The following is a 17,904-nucleotide window of genomic DNA, read 5'->3' on the forward strand; positions in this document are numbered from 1 at the left end:
AGTGTAGTTTGATGTGCTTCTCAGAGACATGGCTACACCGGGATATCCTGGATCATAATGTTTCCATCAACAGCTTTCAGACTGTTCGTGCCGACAGGGATCACACCGGGAGCGGTAAGCGGAAAGGTGGCGGGCTTGCTGTTCTCGTTAACAACAGATGGTGTAACCCTGGTCACGTTACTATCAAGCAGAGTATCTGTAGCCCAGACATTGAACTGTTAGCTGTGGGACTCCGGCCATATTATCTGCCACATTAATTCTCACATGCCATTATTGTGGCTGTTTACATCCCCCCCTCTGCTAACCCGGCATCGGCGTGCAACACCATTCACACTGCCCTAGCACAACTCCAGACTCAACACCCGAGTGCACTCATATTAATCTCGGGTGACTTCAACCATGTCAGTGTTTCAACAACACTGACTAATTTCACCCAGTATGTGAGTTGTCCTACTAGAGAGGAGAGGACTCTGGACCTGCTGTATGCTAATGTTAAGGACGCATACAGCTCTTCCCCCCCCCCCCCGGGTAAGTCAGACCACAACCTGGTTCACCTCAAACCCTGCTATGTGCCTCTGGTTAAAAGTCAGCCTACGACCACAAGGACAGTGAGGAGATGGTCAGAGGAGGCCTATGGGACACTGCAGGAATGTTATGAAAAGTGACAAACTGGGATGCACTCTGTGAGCCTCATGGAGAGGACATTGACGGGCTCACTGAGTGCATCACAGGCTACATTAACTTCTGTGTGGACAGCAATGTCCCAATTAGATGGTCCATTGTTATCCTAATAACAAACCTTGGGTAACAAAGGACATCAAAGACATCCTGAATGCCAAAAGGAGGGCCTTTACTGATGGTAATAGGGAGGAGGTGAGGGCAATCCAGGCTGACCTGAAGGTGAAAATCAGGGAGGCCAAGGAGAAGTACAGGAGGAAGCTGGAGCAGAAACTCCAGCAGAACAACATGAGAGAGGTCTGGAACGGCATGAAGATCATCACTGGCTTCAGACTGACTGGTAGCAGAGGAGTTGAAAGCAGCTTGGACAGGGCCAATGAATTTGATCTGTTCTTTAACAGATTCGACACACTTGCTCATCCCCCCTCTAACTCATCTGATGTTGGCCCTCAAGCTCCTCTGAGTCCACTGCTCCCCCCTCCCCACCTCCTCCATCTTCCTGGGAGAGTCCTACTCCCCCCTCAACTGGCTCTTAGGCTAACAGCCCTCTTCACACTGATGACACCCCCTGCCTGTAACCTCTGCTGTGTGCCTGACTACTGACCAGGTGAGAGGACAGCTGATCAAACTCCACTCAAACAAGGCTGCAGGCCCCGATGGAGTTAGCCCCGGGGTGCTAAAAGCTTGTGCCCCCCAGCTATGTGGAGTCCTTCACCATGTCTTCAACCTGAGCCTGAGTCTTCAAAGGGTCCCTGTTCTGTGGAAGACATCTTGCCTCGTTCCTGTGCCAAAGACGTCGTGTCCCAAAGGCTCCAAGGACTACAGACCGGTGGCACTGACCTTCCACATGATGAAGGCGCTGGAGAGACTGGTGCTGGAACAGCTGGGGCCCATGGTCAGACCCCTCCTGGACCCCTTTCCGTTTGCCTACTAGCCCTGGCTGTGAGTTAAGGACGCCATCATCTTCCTGCTGTATTGCATCTATACCCACCTGGACAAGCCGGCAAGCATGGTGAGGATCATATTTTTTGACTTCTCCAGTGCTTTCAACACCATCCGGCCATCCCTACCGGGTGAGAAGGTGGCAGCGATGCAGGTGGATGCCCCCCTCGTGTCCTGGATTGTGGACTACCTGACTGGCAGACCACAGCATGTGCGTCTGCAGCGCTGTGTGTCGGACAGCATGGTCAGCAACACTGGGGCCCATCAGGGGACTGTCTTCTCTCCCTTGCTCTTCACCATCTACACCATGGACTTCAGCCACCACACAGAGTCCTGCCACCTTCAGAAGTTTTCTGATGACTCTGCTGTGGTGGGATCTATCAGTGGTGGTGATGAGACTGAGTATAGGGCTGTGGTGGGGAACTTTGTCTCATGGTGTGAGCAGAACCATCTGCAGCTCAATGCGACAAAGTCTAAGGAGCTGGTTGTAGACCTACGAAGCGCCAAGGCACCAGTGACCCCGGTTTCCATCCAGGGGGTCAGTGTGGACATTGTAGAGGATTACAAGTACCTGGGAGTACACATGGACAATAAACTGGACTGGGCTAAGAACACTCAAGCTCTTTACAGGAAGGGCCAGAGCCGCCTCTATTTTCTGAGGAGGCTGAGGTCCTTCAACATCTGCCGGACAATGCTGAAGATGTTTTATGAGTCTGTGGTGGCCAGTGCTATCCTGTATGCTGTTGCATGCTGGGGCAGCAGGTGAGGGTAGCGGACGCTAACAGACTCAACAAACTGATCCGTAAGGCCGGTGACATTGTGGGGGTGGAGCTGGACTCTCTGGCAGTGGTGTCAGAGAGGAGGATGCTGGCCAAACTACATGCCATCTTGGACAGTGTCTTCCACCCACTCCATGACGTGCTGGTCAAACAAAGGAGTACCTTCAGCGGAAGACTCATCCCCCCAAAAAAGCACCACAGAGTGCCACAGGAAGTCATTCCTGCCTGTGGCCATCAAACTCTTTAACTCCTCCCTCTAAGTGTTAGTCTATATGACCCTAAGTCATTTAACTGTACATTGATCACTAACATCTCTGCAATACTTGACATAATGCAATATTCTGTGTTAATACTGCTGTGCAATATACTCTTTTCAGTTTAAAATTGCCTATTTATTGATATTTATTCATACTTCTATTACTTATATTATTATTCTTGTTTTGTGTGTGTGTGTGTGTGTGTGTGTATGTGTTTAGAGGGAAGGAGGGTCCTCAGGAGAAGCTCGTCTGGGATCCAAACACCCACAGAAAGAGGAGGATGGTGGTCTTCACTGACGAGGACGATGATGCCAGCAGTTCCAGTTATGATGAGGATGGTGACAGAGAAGACAGTGACCAGGAGGAGAAGGAACAGGACGAAGATGAAGACGAGGATAACCTTTCCACATTTCTCAAAGAGGCAAGAGCCGAATCTGACAAGACAGATAAGAATCTAACAGACATCACTCCACCAGTGAAGAAGCTGAAACTAGAGGAGAGGAGGGAAGAGATCGCTGAGGTGCCGGTGTTTGCTGACAGTGAAGATGACCTGGAGGTGAGTGAGGAGGAGAGTGAAGAAGAGGGGGAGGCTAGGAGAGCAGGAGACTCTGGACACTGTTCTGAAGAGGATGAAGAAGAGAGTGATGAAGAAGAGTCAGAAGATGAATCAGTGGAAGAGGCTGACACTACAGTGAAAAAATCAACAGCAAGTGAGGAGGAGGAAGAAGACCAGGGTAAATACATATATACTGTTGAATCTAAAATCTGCTTTTAGTTTTATTTACTTTTAGTTTAATTTTAGTGTTAGTTGGGAGAAAGGGGTTGCACTGATCCTACTTTTTCTCTTTTGATGCTGGTTCAAATACCTATCAGGGTATACAGAGTAACAATCCAATATCAGTGATCTTTTTTTCACTTTAAATCTGTATGAGTGGTTGTAGTTAGTTTTTCTTTCATTTCAGTGTAGTTTCTTCTTTTACTGTATAATTATTAGGCACTTCTGAGGAAGTATTAATGAACTGAGGTTTCAAATTCGTTCTTGACCTTGGAAACAGTGAGAAAACCGTCTCACCACAAGGTCCTTATTAATAATAATAATAATAATTCATAATTCATAATAATAATAATTCATAATAATAAACTTTATTTATAGAGCACCTATCAAAACAGAGTAGTACAAAGTGCTTCACAGAGAGAGAAATAAAATACCACAGTGAATGATAAAATACATGATGGGCAAAAACAAAATAGATAACAATAAATGAAAAAACAATAAAATAAACAGACAGCTCAAGTAAGATCAGGATATGCTTTCCGATAAAAATGCGGCTTAAGAAGAGACTTAAAAGAAGACACTGACAGCCTAATTTCTTTGGGCAAGTTGTTCCAGAGCCTCGGGGCCCTGATGGAAAAAGCTCTGTCCCCCTTAGTTTTCATCCTGGACTCAGGAACAGACAGAAGACCCCTGCCTGAAGATCTCAAACTACGTGAAGGTTCATAAGGGATTAAAAGGTCTAAAATATAGTCTGGAGCCAGGCCATGAAGAGCCTTAAAAGCCTTATCCTAATAGCAATCAGCAATCAATCCTAAAACAAACAGGGAGCCAATGTAAAGAGGCCAAAACAGGTGTGATGTGATTGTACCTCTTGGTCCTGGTTAAAAGCCGAGGAGCTGAGTTCTTTACAGTCTGCATTTAGTAGCTGTTCCGGAGCTTTTGAGCTGTGAGCTTTTGATCCTATTGCATGATCTCTGGAGTTTGCCCAGTGGTCATGGTATGGTGGTAGTTCAAATTTCTTTTTTTTTTTTTTTCTAAACACTTCTTGTCCATGTTGGTTTAAAATGTGAGGGTCAAAGTTTATTGAGCACAACTGGGCAAACTCCATCTGCTGGTGATGATCATGCGATATGATCAAAAACTCCTAAAACAGCTACTAAATGTTATTTGTCATGAGAATGTAGTTCAGCTGTTTTCTCAGCTCTATTCTTCAGCTCTCTTTTATTACGCTGTTAGTGTAATTTCTTGACGTACTTCCAAGTATTCAATTAAATTTTATTTATATAGCGTCAATTCATAACAGAAGTTATCTCATTGCACTTTTCCTATAGGACAGGTCTAGACCGTACTCTATAATATTAATTACAGAGGCCCAACAAATCCCACCATGAGCAAGCATTTGGCGACAGCGGCAAGGAAAAACTTCCTTTTAAGAGGCAGAAACCTCAAGCAGAACCAGACTCAATGGTGGGCATCTGCTGCTGCCATGTTAGGTTTTGAGAGAGAGAGTGGTTTAGAGAGAGGGAGAGGTTTTTGGAAAGGGGGGGTTGGGGGTGGGAGAGAGTATGAAACTGAAAAGAGAAAAACTAAACATAAATGCAGGGTTTTATTATGTAGCTGTACAGAAACACTTACTCGTTCCATGTGTCAACTCAGACAATACAGAGGGAGTTCTTTCAAGATTCTTTTTGAGTAGATCTGTTTCAGGTCAAGGACTGTAAAGCTTTCTTTGGTCAAATAGAGTCTGACGGTAGCTGCACATGGGTTTTGATGACAGGAGGAACTTTGTCGATGTCTAAGCCACAAAGAAATAGGTTGTTGTGATACCGAAGGTAGCATCTGGAGGTTCAGTGATTTTATTTATCATCTCTTGGTTGATTTCTATCTCCTGCCTCCATCCACAGGGGCTCTGAGGTGGAAGGAGGGTCTGCAACAGAAAGCATCAGAGGTGTTTCTACGGCAACAAGAAGCTGCCCCCAATCTGAGAAAACTGGTGTATGGTTCAGGTAGCCTGAGGCTCTGATTGCATGTGTACATAATATATATTTCTATGAAAATTATGTATTTTTAAGGATCTACCATTATATGTGTGATAAATTACTATCAGCCAATATAGAAGCCCAGCCCAAGATATGTCAGTACAGAAATGCCAAAGATATGTTTGAAGTCATTCAGAAACAAATAAAATGCCCTAATCACTACATTGGTGTGAAAAAGTGTTTGCCCCCTTCCTGATTTCTTATTTTTTTGCATGTTTGTCACACTTAAATGTTTCAGATCATCAAACAAATTTAAATATTAGTCAAAGATAACATAAGTAAACACAAAATGCAGTTTTTAAATGAAGGTTGTTATTATTAAGGGAAAACAAAATCCAAACCTACATGGCCCTGTGTAAAATAGTGATTGCCCCCTAAACCTAATAACTGGTTTGGCCACCCTTAGCAGCAACAACTGCAATCAAGCGTTTGCGATAATTTGCAATGAGTCTTTTACAGCGCTGTGGAGGAATTTTGGCCCACTCATCTTTGTAGAATTGTTGTAATTCAGCCACATTGGAGGGTTTTCGAGCATGAACTGCTTTTTTAAGGTCATGCCACAGCATCTCAATATGATTCAGGTCAGGACTTTGACTAGGCCACTCCAAAGTCTTCATTTTGTTCTTCTTCAGCCATTTAGAGGTAGACTTGCTGGTGTGTTTTGGATCATTGTCCTGCTGCAGAACCCAAGTTCGCTTCAGCTTGAGGTCACGAACAGATGGCCGGACATTCTCCTTCAGGAGTTTTGGGTAGACAGCAGAATTCATGGTTCCATTTATCACAGCAAGTCTTCCAGGTCCTGAAACAGCAAACAGCCCCAGACCATCACACTACCACCACCATATTTTACTGTTGGTATGATGTTCCTTTTCTGAAATGCGGTGTTACTTTTATGCCAGATGTAATGGACACACACCTTCCCAAAAGTACTTTTGTCTTGTCAGTCCACAGAGTATTTTCCCAAAATTCTTGGGGATCATCAAGATGTTTTCTGGCAAAAATGAGACGAGCCTTAATGTTCTTTTTGCTCAGCAGTGGTTTTTGTCTTGGAACTCTGCCATGCAGGCCATTTTTGCCCAGTCTCTTTCTTATGGTAGAGTCCTGAACGCTGACCTTAACTGAGGCAAGTGTAGCCTGCAGTTCTTTAGATGTTGTTGTGGGGTCTTTTGTGACCTCTTGGCTGAGCTGCCCTCTTGGGGTAATTTTGGCTGGCCACTCCTGGGAAGGTTCACCACTGTTCCATGTTTTCGCCATTTGTGGATAATTCACTGTGGTTCGCTAGAGTCCCAAAGTTTTGGAAATGGCTTTATAACCTTTTCCAGACTGATAGATCTCAATTACTTTCTTTCTCATTTGTTCCTGAATTTCTTCGGATCTCGGCACAATGTCTAGCTTTTGAAGATCTTTTGGTCTACTTCACTTTGTCAGGCAGGTCCTATTTAAGGGATTTCTTGATTGAGAACAGGTGTGACAGTAATCAGGCCTGTGTGTGGCTAGAGAAATTACACTTAGGTGTGATAAACCACAGTTAAGTTATGTTTTAACAGTTGGGGCAATCACTATTTCACACAGGGCCATGTGGGTTTGGATTTTGTTTTCCCTTAATAATAACAACCATCATTTAAAAACTGCCTTTTGTGTTTACTTGTGTTATCTTTGACTAATATTTAAATTAGTTTGAAACATTTAAGTGTCACAACCATGCAAAAAAATGAGAAATCAGGAAGGGGGCAAACACTTTTTCACACCACTGTATCTTGATCAAACTACTCTTAAGTGTAATCCATGTATGTTCTGCGTATTCATGTTTCACAATACCACACCATAATATGGGTATTTACACAGCTTCTGTTTGTCGCTAGTATTGTTAGCTGTGGCTTAGTGGTAGAGCGGGTCGTCCTCCAATTGGAAGGTCAGCTGTTCGATCTCGGCTTCCCTCAGCCCACATGTCGAAGTGTCCTTGGGCAAGACACTGAACATGAATGATTAGTTACTTTGAGCAGTTCTGCCATCGGTCTATGAATGTGTGCGAATGGTCAGAAAGACTAGAAAGGCGCTATATAAGTACAGTCCATTTACCATTTAGCTGTCTGTAGCTGTTTGTTGTCGCAAGCAAACGTGTGCTACGGAACAGCTACCTGACCAAGTGGCAAATGGAAGATATAAAGCCATGCTTTAGCATTTTGTAGGGAATGTCAGAGGTGCTGTGAATATAATTTCAAAACCACTTGATAATCTATACCTCTGATTTTTAGTGTCTCTTGACAACATAATTTTTGTTATTAGTTGTAGAGGCAGATGATTCTGAGGATGAGGAGGAGGAGCTGGGGGGGCTGTTTCGAGTCAGCCGCCCTCAGAAGAGCAAACATTTCCAAGCAAACGCTCTCGACTGCTCCCGCTTCAACCCTGACACTTCCCACAACTGGGACTTGGAGGAGGTATAGTGGTTACTAATACACTGGTATTACTGGGACAGTGTCTTGAGTTCCTAATGATATGAAAACAAATACAAAAAAAGATGTTGAAATTAAACAAAATGAAATGATACTTAAAGGTTGTAATATTTTTCCCCCCAGATGCTGAACTCTATCAGGGACTGCTTTGTAACAGGGAAGTGGGAGGAGGGCCAAGATGCTGCCACACTGCTGAAAGAGGATGGTAAGAGAGGAGAGGAGAACCACTCCACTCAGCCAAATACATTGATCTACTTTTTAGACTTATAGTTGAAAAAAATTGTAAACAATTATAATTATTGAATTATTCTATTCAGTGTGGAACCCTCAGTAACAGACACATGTGAGAGGTTTACATGGTTGAGCAATTTGGATTTGGACATTCAGTTAAGAAGCCTTCTGGTGTAGCTGAGCTTTTCAAGAGGCCTTTCATAGGAAACCACAGTTTTGTTTCTGACTATTGAAGCACACAAACCATGTGGTAGCATAAAATACATATGCATACAGTCTTTTGTTGTTTTGCTGTGTCTAGAGGAGCTGTATGGTGACTTTGAGGATTTGGAAACAGGAGAAGTCCACAAAAGCCAAACTGGGCAGCAGGATCAGGCTGAGGTAGGTCCTGTTTACATCAATTTCCACTGACTGGCTGACCATTGAAACATTATGCAATATTTCTATGTAGTTAGGATGTCAGCATTGTAGTGGATGCTGTGTTAAAATAAACAGTGTTTGACTTAAGTTGTGCCACTATTCCAATGGTCATGTAAAGTAATGTCTGTCCTACTAGAATATAATCATGGCATCAAAACTGTAATTTCCTCAGTGCCCATTTCAACAAATTAACTTTTACTTCATTTTGTTTTGTATGTATTTACTGGATCAAGTTCTGAGTGCATGGCTATATTGATCTTTCTAAAATACATAGAATATATTTTTCAGTACTGCTTTGAACATGCTGAGCAACACATGCAAGTTGACATGGAGCCTGGTCCGTGTTCAAGCAGTAAAAAAATGGCAGCCTGGTAACAAAACTTTCTCAAATTACAGCTAAATAGTACACTAGTACACTAAAATGTGTTTCTGGAAACATTTGAGGGGGGAAATAGGCAATGCAGAATCTGGATTCATATTTGATCAGCGCTGTTTGACAGTCTGATCTGAGTTTGTGAGCCTTGCACTGTATCAACCAGTCAGAGCAGTGAAACATGTGACTTCAAATCTGGATCCATGACGCTCTTCTGTCAGTCATCACATCAAACCTTCCCCATATTAAATAGACAGCTGTGATTGGCCCGACTGAATCCAGGACAGGTGATAATCTGTCTGAATGGCAGCGGGGCCAGACGTACCTGCCAGATCAAATGAAACATGAGCTCGGCAGATTCGTCTGGTTCCCAGGCTTCTGCAATATTACTACAGAGGTAAAATTTGTACAGTGCATCCGGAAAGTATTCACAGCGCTTCACTTTTTCCACATTTTGTTATGTTACAACCTTATTCCAAAATGGATTAAATTCATTATTTTCCTCAGAATTCTACAAACAATACCCCATAATGACAATGGGAAAGAAGTTTGTTTGAAATCTTTGCAAATTTATTAAAAATAAAAAACAAAAAAATCACATGTACATAAGTATTCACAGCCTTTGCTCAATAATTTGTTGAATCACCTTTGGCACCAGTTACAGCCTCAAGTCTTTTTGATTATGATGCTACAAGCTTGGTACACCTATTTTTGGCCAGTTTCTCCCATTCTTCTTAGCAGGACCTCTCAAGCTCCATCAGGTTGGATGGGGAGTGTCGGTGCACAGCCATTTTCAGATCTCTCCAGAGATGTTCAGTCGGGTTCAGGTCTGGGCTCTGGCTGGGCCACTCAGGGTCATTCACAGAGTTGTCCCGTAGCCACTCCTTTGTTATCTTGGCTGTGAGCTTAGGGTCGTTGTCCTGTTGGAAGATGAACCATCGCCCCAGTCTGAGGTCCAGAGCGCTTGGGAGCAGGTTTTCTTCCAGTTCCTGCCGCTGAAAAACATCCCCACAGCATGATGCTGCCACTGCCATGCTTCACTGTAGGGATGGTATTGGCCAGGTGATGAGCGGTGCCTGGTGTCCTCCAGACATGAAGCTTGCCATTCAGGCTAAAGAGTTCAGTCTTTGTTTCATCAGACCAGAGAATTTTGTTTCTCATGGTCTGATAGTCCTTGAGGTGCCTTTTGGCAAACTCCAGGCGGGCTGTCATGTGCCCGTCATGTGTGTGAAAATAAATTTAATCAATTTTGGAATAAGGCTGTAACATAACAAAATGTGGAAAAAGTGAAGCGCTGTGAATACTTTCCGTATGCACTGTACCTAAAATGGCCTAGAGTGTTAACTTGCATGCTGTAGGTAAGGGACAAGTGTCTCAGACCGCTAATGTGGTTTAAATGGCTATGCCATTGGATTTTAAATGATTGATGATGATATTCAGCTTTGCCCTTGGCTGGTATGTATGCAAGGGTTACAATTTCTACAATTCTGCAGATGTGGATTTAAACACCCTGAAAGATACCATGTTTAAGTTGCTACAATTTACCTTATTTGAATTGTCTAAAGCAAAAATGTGTTTTAAATATACAAATGGTTAAGGGTTTACAGCTCCTGCAACTCATTAATACCTTTTATTTTTCTCAGTTTGATGATGTTTTGTCTTGTACACCTTGTGACCAGCAAACTAGTGAGAATGATGAAGATAATGAAGCTGAAGAGAGTCTGGTGAAGGTGGATGATGAGGAGATCCAGAAGAACAAGCGTCTGGAGAAGAAACGCAGGCTGAAGGAGCGATTCGATGCAGAGTACGATGATGGAGATGCCACTTACTTTGACGACCTGAAGGAGGAGATGCAAAAGCAGGCTGAGGTACCACAACTGGTTTGGGCGTTCTGTAGAGACGAGCTCTGTAGTACACAACGGGTGTTGGAATTCATTCATTTGATAAAGATTCATCATACAGAAAATCCTACACAACATTTCAAAAGGATATATAATTTCACTTTCTGCTTCGTTAGGTGTTGCTGTCTTCATATTCATTAGATTCCTGGCTTATTTATGAGTATTTTTATGAGAATATTTTTCTGCATTCTGTCCTCAGCTGAACAGGGCAGAGTTTGAGGATGTGGATGATGAGACCAGAGTGCAGTACGAAGGCTTCCGACCAGGAATGTATGTTAGATTAGAAATCTCCTCTCTACCCTGTGAGTTTGTCACCAACTTCGATCCCCATTATCCCATCATCCTCGGAGGTCTGGGCTCTGGTGAGGGCAATGTAGGATACCTGCAGGTATGTGCAATGGTTTCATTGTATTCTGCCATTAGCACTTTGTTTGCTCATGACTAGTAGTACTTGTGGATGTCCAGTGAGGTTGCGGATGGTTTGCGTCTTGTTAAGGCTTTTTTTCACAACTAATCCAGTTTATGATATTGTTAATTTCACCAAATAATGTAGAAAAAATGCTGGATTATATGATTATATATTTAAGGCAATGGCTGTAATTTAGTGTGCCGTGCCAAATGTGCAGAGTATGTGGATGTGCGCTACATCCAGAGCTCACATGGAAACATGGTGGCCCTGTGGAGAACTGATTACCATACTGTATATTTTCATTGGGTGTCAATCAACAATGTTTATTACAAGTGTTACTGGCACTTAAAGTCTAATCAGCCTGATGGAACCACATTCTAAATTGGGTTTACGCACGCCAGATTTACCATTATTACCTTGATTCAGTCTTGCCCAATCAGAAGCTACTGCAAAACAACTCTGGTTAGCTAGACCAGTGGTTCCCAACCTATTTTTTTGAGACATACCCCCACATCCCTACCAGATGAGCTAAAGTGCCCCTTCATTGACACCACCCAAAGTGTTCATTTCAATTGATTTTTGAAGTGGTTGTTAAGTAACACTACAAAAAGTTCAAGTTTCAAGTGTAGTGAAAATTTTTTTAGGTTTGTTTATCCTCTTCGCTAGCTATTTAATCCATTTATCTTTATTCATCTCACTTTAAGCTAACTATTTTCACTTCTCTGCAATCTTGTTAACTCGTTTTCATGCAATATCAGTGGCAACACGTGGTGTTAAGGTGTTTAAACTGATTCAGGTTGGTGGGAGGTGTGTACTGTGCTGTCAGCCTGTTGTAGTTGGTTGCTTACTGGTTATTGTGTCAAAAGAACTAAAAATCCTACTTGGATGGTTATTTTCCGTCTAACCTAGTCTACTTTTTCATATTAGTTGAGCTATTCAGCAGTTTTTCCACTTACCCCTGGCAGACAGATGTTTCCTTCCCAGCTTTGGCAGTAGCCTTTTGACTAGTAGACAAAGCCAAATTTAACAAATACAGTCAATCTGCATAACAATAGACCACATTTCTATTTCATTTATTGTATTTAACTGGAGATATTAGTTTCCTCCCAGAAAAAGATTGTCTGGACTCTCTTCCCCATTAAAGTTTCAGTGCATCATGGTGGAAAGAACACTGCATTTTAAGACTGTGAGAGGAGCCAATGTGATTGGCTGATCACATCCTCTGCTCATGGGGTCTGCTCCTTGAATCACAAAATTAGAACCAATATCTGGAAGTAACATAAACAAGCTAATCTCATAGAAATTAGCAGAAATAACTATTATCTCCAAATAATGAGATAATTAACTTATCTTGAGATAATGGGATAAAATGAAATTACTGCAACTATGGCTGCTATAGGCTCGTGTACTTGTCAAATAGTATTATCAGGCATAATTTTGTGTGTGTGGTTGCTGCTTCTTACAGAGGGTAATTTCTCTCCTGACATGAGAAATATCCCTACATTTCCTCCTAGATTTTCTTAGAAACATTTTAAAATAGTGAGCACATATCTAAAGCTGTGTGTGTATGTCAGATGCGACTGAAGAAACACCGTTGGTATAACCGCATCCTGAAGACACGGGACCCCCTCATCCTGTCATTAGGCTGGAGGCGCTTCCAGACCATCCCCCTCTACCACATTGAGGATCACAACGGACGCCACCGCCTGCTCAAATACACACCGCAGCACATGCACTGTGGAGCCTCCATCTGGGGTAAGACACAGTTTAAGCATACTACACTGTTGACTGCTGGTGTACAGTGATATTTAGATTTTTTTTATGGATCTTAACTTGGTTGTATATTGTAGTTTGCTTTGTTTTCTGAATGGATGTGTTTACATGCACATAATAATCTGATTCAGGCTAAAAATTAGAGTAAGATATTATTCTTATTAAGACGTTTCCATCAGTTGCTTACAAAAAAAAGTCAATTTATTTTCCTGTTTCCATGCTTTAGACCAGGGGTTTTCAAAGTCTGAGACTGTGGGCCTCCCCTCAGACAAAGCTTGGAAAAAGCTATTGGATCAAATTATGTTATTTGATCCCATAGACACTCAAGAATCAAGATAGAATATTGCTGTTTGACATAACTTCAGACTACACCAAATACATAAAAAGGTCTGTCCTATGGTATTTATTAGTTTCTGACTCTATGAAAAGTGGGAAAAACCGTAAAATTCCCTTATCAATGTGATGTCCTTTTGATAACTAATGTAATATTTCACTTCCATTCACTGAGCCTCGCCTGAAACTGTTGGGAGCCCCCCCGGGGAGGCCCGCCTCACACTTTGAAAACCTCCCCTTTTGCAATAGTTTCAACATAGTAGAACATCTTCAAAGATGTTTTCTCAGAGAAAGAGACACCACTCTGTGAATGGTAAAAGTTAGTTTTCAGCCTACAGAACACTTGTAAAGGATGAAATATGGAAGAGACCGTAAGGCTGAACATGTTTGACATGCACCATTAAGCACGTGTGTGCTAAAACTCTGTCAGGGATAGAACAATGATGTCCTGGACTTATTGCCATCATTGTCTCTGGTGTTTTCATGGTCCACCAACCTTTTTCAAGATGGAAACAGACAGAAATATCAGAGCTGTATTAGTTCTAATATATATTAGAAAGTAGATTTTGAGTCATATGAACAAACAATTGATTTTTTTTTTTTGTCCAGCAGACAAGGTAAAAAGTATCATAGATTCCCCAAAAAATAAATCCCATCATAAAAGACAATGGTTGTATGACATAGTTGCAAGATGCAATTATTGATCAATTAAAAGGTAAAACATAAACATATTAAGATCTCTACAGTCTATTAGTTCTATCTAACGGCTATTGTTTAAATTATACCTTAAAGGCAGGATGATTTGACCCCTCCTAAATTAAAAGAGGTAGCTCATTCCATCCATGACACCAGCATACAGAAAGGAATCTTCATCCTTCTTAGACTTGAATTTATAAAGATTTAATTAAATTAAACTCAATTTTATTTATATAGCGCCAAATCAAAACATAAGGGCACTTTTCATATAGAGCAGGTCTAGACTGTACTCTTTATAATATTATTTATAGACCCAACAATTCCCACCATGAGCAAGCACTTGGCAACAGTGGCAAGGAAAAACCTGTTTTTAACAGGCAGAAACCTCAAGCAGAACCAGACCCTGGGTGGGTGGCCATCTGTCTAAACGCTGCAGCACCACAGGCCAGGCAATGAAGCTATTGAAAAAAGAGACCCTCAGGAGCCCTCAATCCCTGGTGATCCACACAGGAACAAATGACCTGAACAGCCTCCGTAAAGACACTGCTGAGGCAGTGAGGAAGATGGCGGAGCAGGCCAGTAGGGAGTTCCCTGACACCTGCATTGTGGTCTCCACCCTGCTGCCTAGGACAGAGACCCCTCCCCATGTCATCCATGACATTAATATGGAGATCAGAAGAGGATGTGCCACCTTACCCAATGTCCATCAGCACCTGGGAACTCTATGATGGACTCCATCTACACAGAGAGAGGGTGAAGATATTTGCAAGGATCCTGGGACGCAGTGCTCCCACTCTCTCCTCGACTAGGAGCTTTAGAGACTATCTCAGACCTCCCCATCACCACCCTAGGATCACCCTCCTGGCTGTGAGGAGACACAGCAGTTCAGCCTGGACCTCCCACTACCCACGCGCCCACCACCTCATCACTGTGAAGCACAACCAGAGAAGGTTACCTTCCCCCTCCTTCCACCAACCCCTTTACAGCATCAGCAGCAAAGATATGCAGCAGCACCTGCCCCTTGTCCCCCTCCCCACCCACAACAGCAGAGCTATGCAGCCGTAGCTGCCCCTAGTCCCAATCCCCACCCACAGGATCGGGTATATGCAGCGGTAGCTGCCTGTGGTCCCCTTCCCCATACACAGCAGCGGAGCTATGCAGTAGCACCTGCCCCTTGTCCCCGTCCCCACCCACAGCAGCAGACCTATGCGGCAGTAGCTTGATCTTGGTGTGGTATAAAGGAGATCTGTACTGTCAGATCTCACAAGTAAATCACACATTTGGTTAAGATTAGATCAAATCTTGGGCATAACTGATAGAGATCTATATCTCTGTGCTATTTGTATACCCCCAGTAGATTCTCCTTATTTTGATGAAAACATTTTTGAAACTCTCCACTCAGAAATCACCTATTTCCAGGCCCAGGGAAACGTGCTTCTAATTGGAGATCTCAATGGATGAACAGGAATTTAACCTGATGTCATGGACCCACAGGGCAACAACCATGTGTTTGGTCAATCTCCCCTGTTTACCACACCAACCATCACCCCTCGGAACAACCTTGACTCTGAAATAAACCAAAGTGGCAGGGAGGTAGTGCATCTCTGTCAGACAGCAGTCCCCCCCTTCAGACCACAAAATTTAATCCTACTTACACATGGGCCCCAGGCCTTGAACTCACCTGATCTGATGAATGACATATCAGTATATGACCAAAATCAATATGTATCAATCAATATAACCAGAGATGGTGTAAACAGGGCCATTGATGACATCATTATATTTCATAAGGAAGCTATTAAACCTGACCTTTTTATAAAACAAAAATGGAAGCCTTTTAAAAGGCAAAACGCAGACAAATGGTTTGATCAAGAATGCAAGACCATCAGAAAAGACCTGAGAAAAATAGCAAATGAAAAACATCGTCAACCAGACAACACAGACATACACATTAGGTACAATAAAATTTTAAAGAAATATAAATGTACAATTAGGAACAAAAAACAAAATTATACCCATGTGAAACTTGAAGATATTGAGAACACCATTAATCAAAATCAGTTCTGGGATATGTGGAACAACTTCAACACAATGCAATCACAAGCACTACCCATCCAAAATGGTGACATCTGGGGAGCACATTTTGAAAATCTGTACAAAGTCATAACAATAAATCTAAATAATTCAGATCAATGTATTATAAAAGGAAAACTCCAAACATTAGAAGAAACAATTAAAGACAACTAAAAGATACCCACTGATAATTAACATTCAAAAGAGAGCAATTCCATTTTTTTAATCACCTTAAATCCAGCCCCCGAAACACCCTCCATTCCAAAGCCCTCCACACCCAAGAGCTGAGCCCAAGGTGAGACAAAGGGTTTTTAAGTCATCTGTGATGAGTATTGGCTCTGTAAAGTCAGTAGAAGTAATATCTTCCTGTATAATGAGACTTTTATTCCTTAACTGTTGAGAATAAATGTTTTGCAGTCATGTCGACAATTATCAGCTATATCTGATGATAATAATAAATAATATTCTCTCTCCTTTTGTCTCACTGAAGGTCCTGTTACTCCACAAGGCACTGGCTTCCTGGCTGTGCAGTCCGTAGCAGGAACTAAAGTAAGTCAGTCATTCACTCAAGTTACATCAGTTAAGATCAGTGTGAACAGTTGGTTCAATTTAAATTCTTCAGATGATGTAATGGAGAATGGAATTAATAAAATTCCAGTTGTAATAGAAGTGAGAACATTGCCAGTGTGCAAAATGGTAAAATGGCAATATTATTTTGTTGTTGTTGTTGTTTTCAACATTTAACTCTCATGTGACTCCAAGTCGTAAAAATCTTGACTAAATTATTCATATGGAATTATGCATTAACGGCTTTGGGGTGATATTTAGTTGACTTATAAGTTCATGTCTCCTCTCTTGGGGCGACTGTGGCTTAGTGGCAGAGCGGGTCGTAGTTACTTTGATGAGCAGTTCTGCCATCAGTGTGTGAATGGAGAGAATGAGATATTTAGTTGAAGCGCTTTGAGTAGTCAGAAAGATTAGAAAGGCGCTATATCAGTACAGTCCATTTACCATCTTTGCAGGCTAATTTCCGTATTGCAGCCACAGGAGTCATCCTGGACCTGGATAAGTCTGTGACTATAGTGAAGAAGCTCAAACTCATCGGTTACCCCTACAAGATCTTCAAGAACACCTGCTTCATTAAGGTAGGGAAACTTTTATTTATTTCTATCTGTCTTTTAACTATCTCATTTAGGTCTACAATATCTACAGCTTCTAGCTTTTAGTTAAAAACTAAAAAGAAGTGAAATTGGATGTGATAGATCAATAATGCAAAAAATCCACATTTGCTCCAGAAAGACTGATCTGCAGCATAGTGTATATATATATATATATATGTGTGTATATATGTGTGTGTATGTATATATATATATATATATATATATATATATATATATATATGTATGTATATATATATATATATATATATATATATATATATATATATATATATATATATATATATATATATATATATATATATATATATATATATATATATATATATGTATATATATATATATATATATATATATATATATATATATATATATATATATATATATATATATATATATATATATATATATATATATATATATATATATATATATATATATATATATATATATATATATATATATATATATATATATATATATATATATATATATATATATATATATATATATATATATATATATATATATATATATATATATATATATATATATATATATATATATATATATATATATATATATATATATATA

At 41.2% G+C, this 17,904-nt stretch overlaps 1 protein-coding gene across 1 annotated transcript in view; it reads left to right on the top strand.

Moving 5' to 3' along the window:
- bms1 (BMS1 ribosome biogenesis factor) overlaps positions 1 to 17,904 on the top strand; it is a 40,863-nt gene that overhangs the window by 12,120 nt on the left and 10,839 nt on the right. Inside the window, exons 10-19 of the mRNA XM_044179200.1 lie at positions 2,876 to 3,390; positions 5,336 to 5,437; positions 7,757 to 7,908; positions 8,047 to 8,128; positions 8,456 to 8,535; positions 10,627 to 10,815; positions 11,048 to 11,236; positions 12,832 to 13,012; positions 16,623 to 16,681; positions 17,155 to 17,277. Of these exons, the coding sequence (XP_044035135.1) occupies positions 2,876 to 3,390; positions 5,336 to 5,437; positions 7,757 to 7,908; positions 8,047 to 8,128; positions 8,456 to 8,535; positions 10,627 to 10,815; positions 11,048 to 11,236; positions 12,832 to 13,012; positions 16,623 to 16,681; positions 17,155 to 17,277 (1,672 nt within the window). The remainder of the gene's footprint in view (positions 1 to 2,875; positions 3,391 to 5,335; positions 5,438 to 7,756; positions 7,909 to 8,046; positions 8,129 to 8,455; positions 8,536 to 10,626; positions 10,816 to 11,047; positions 11,237 to 12,831; positions 13,013 to 16,622; positions 16,682 to 17,154; positions 17,278 to 17,904) is intronic.

This window comes from Siniperca chuatsi, linkage group LG20 (assembly GCF_020085105.1).
Source record: "Siniperca chuatsi isolate FFG_IHB_CAS linkage group LG20, ASM2008510v1, whole genome shotgun sequence".
Classification (NCBI taxonomy): Eukaryota; Metazoa; Chordata; class Actinopteri; order Centrarchiformes; family Sinipercidae; genus Siniperca; species Siniperca chuatsi.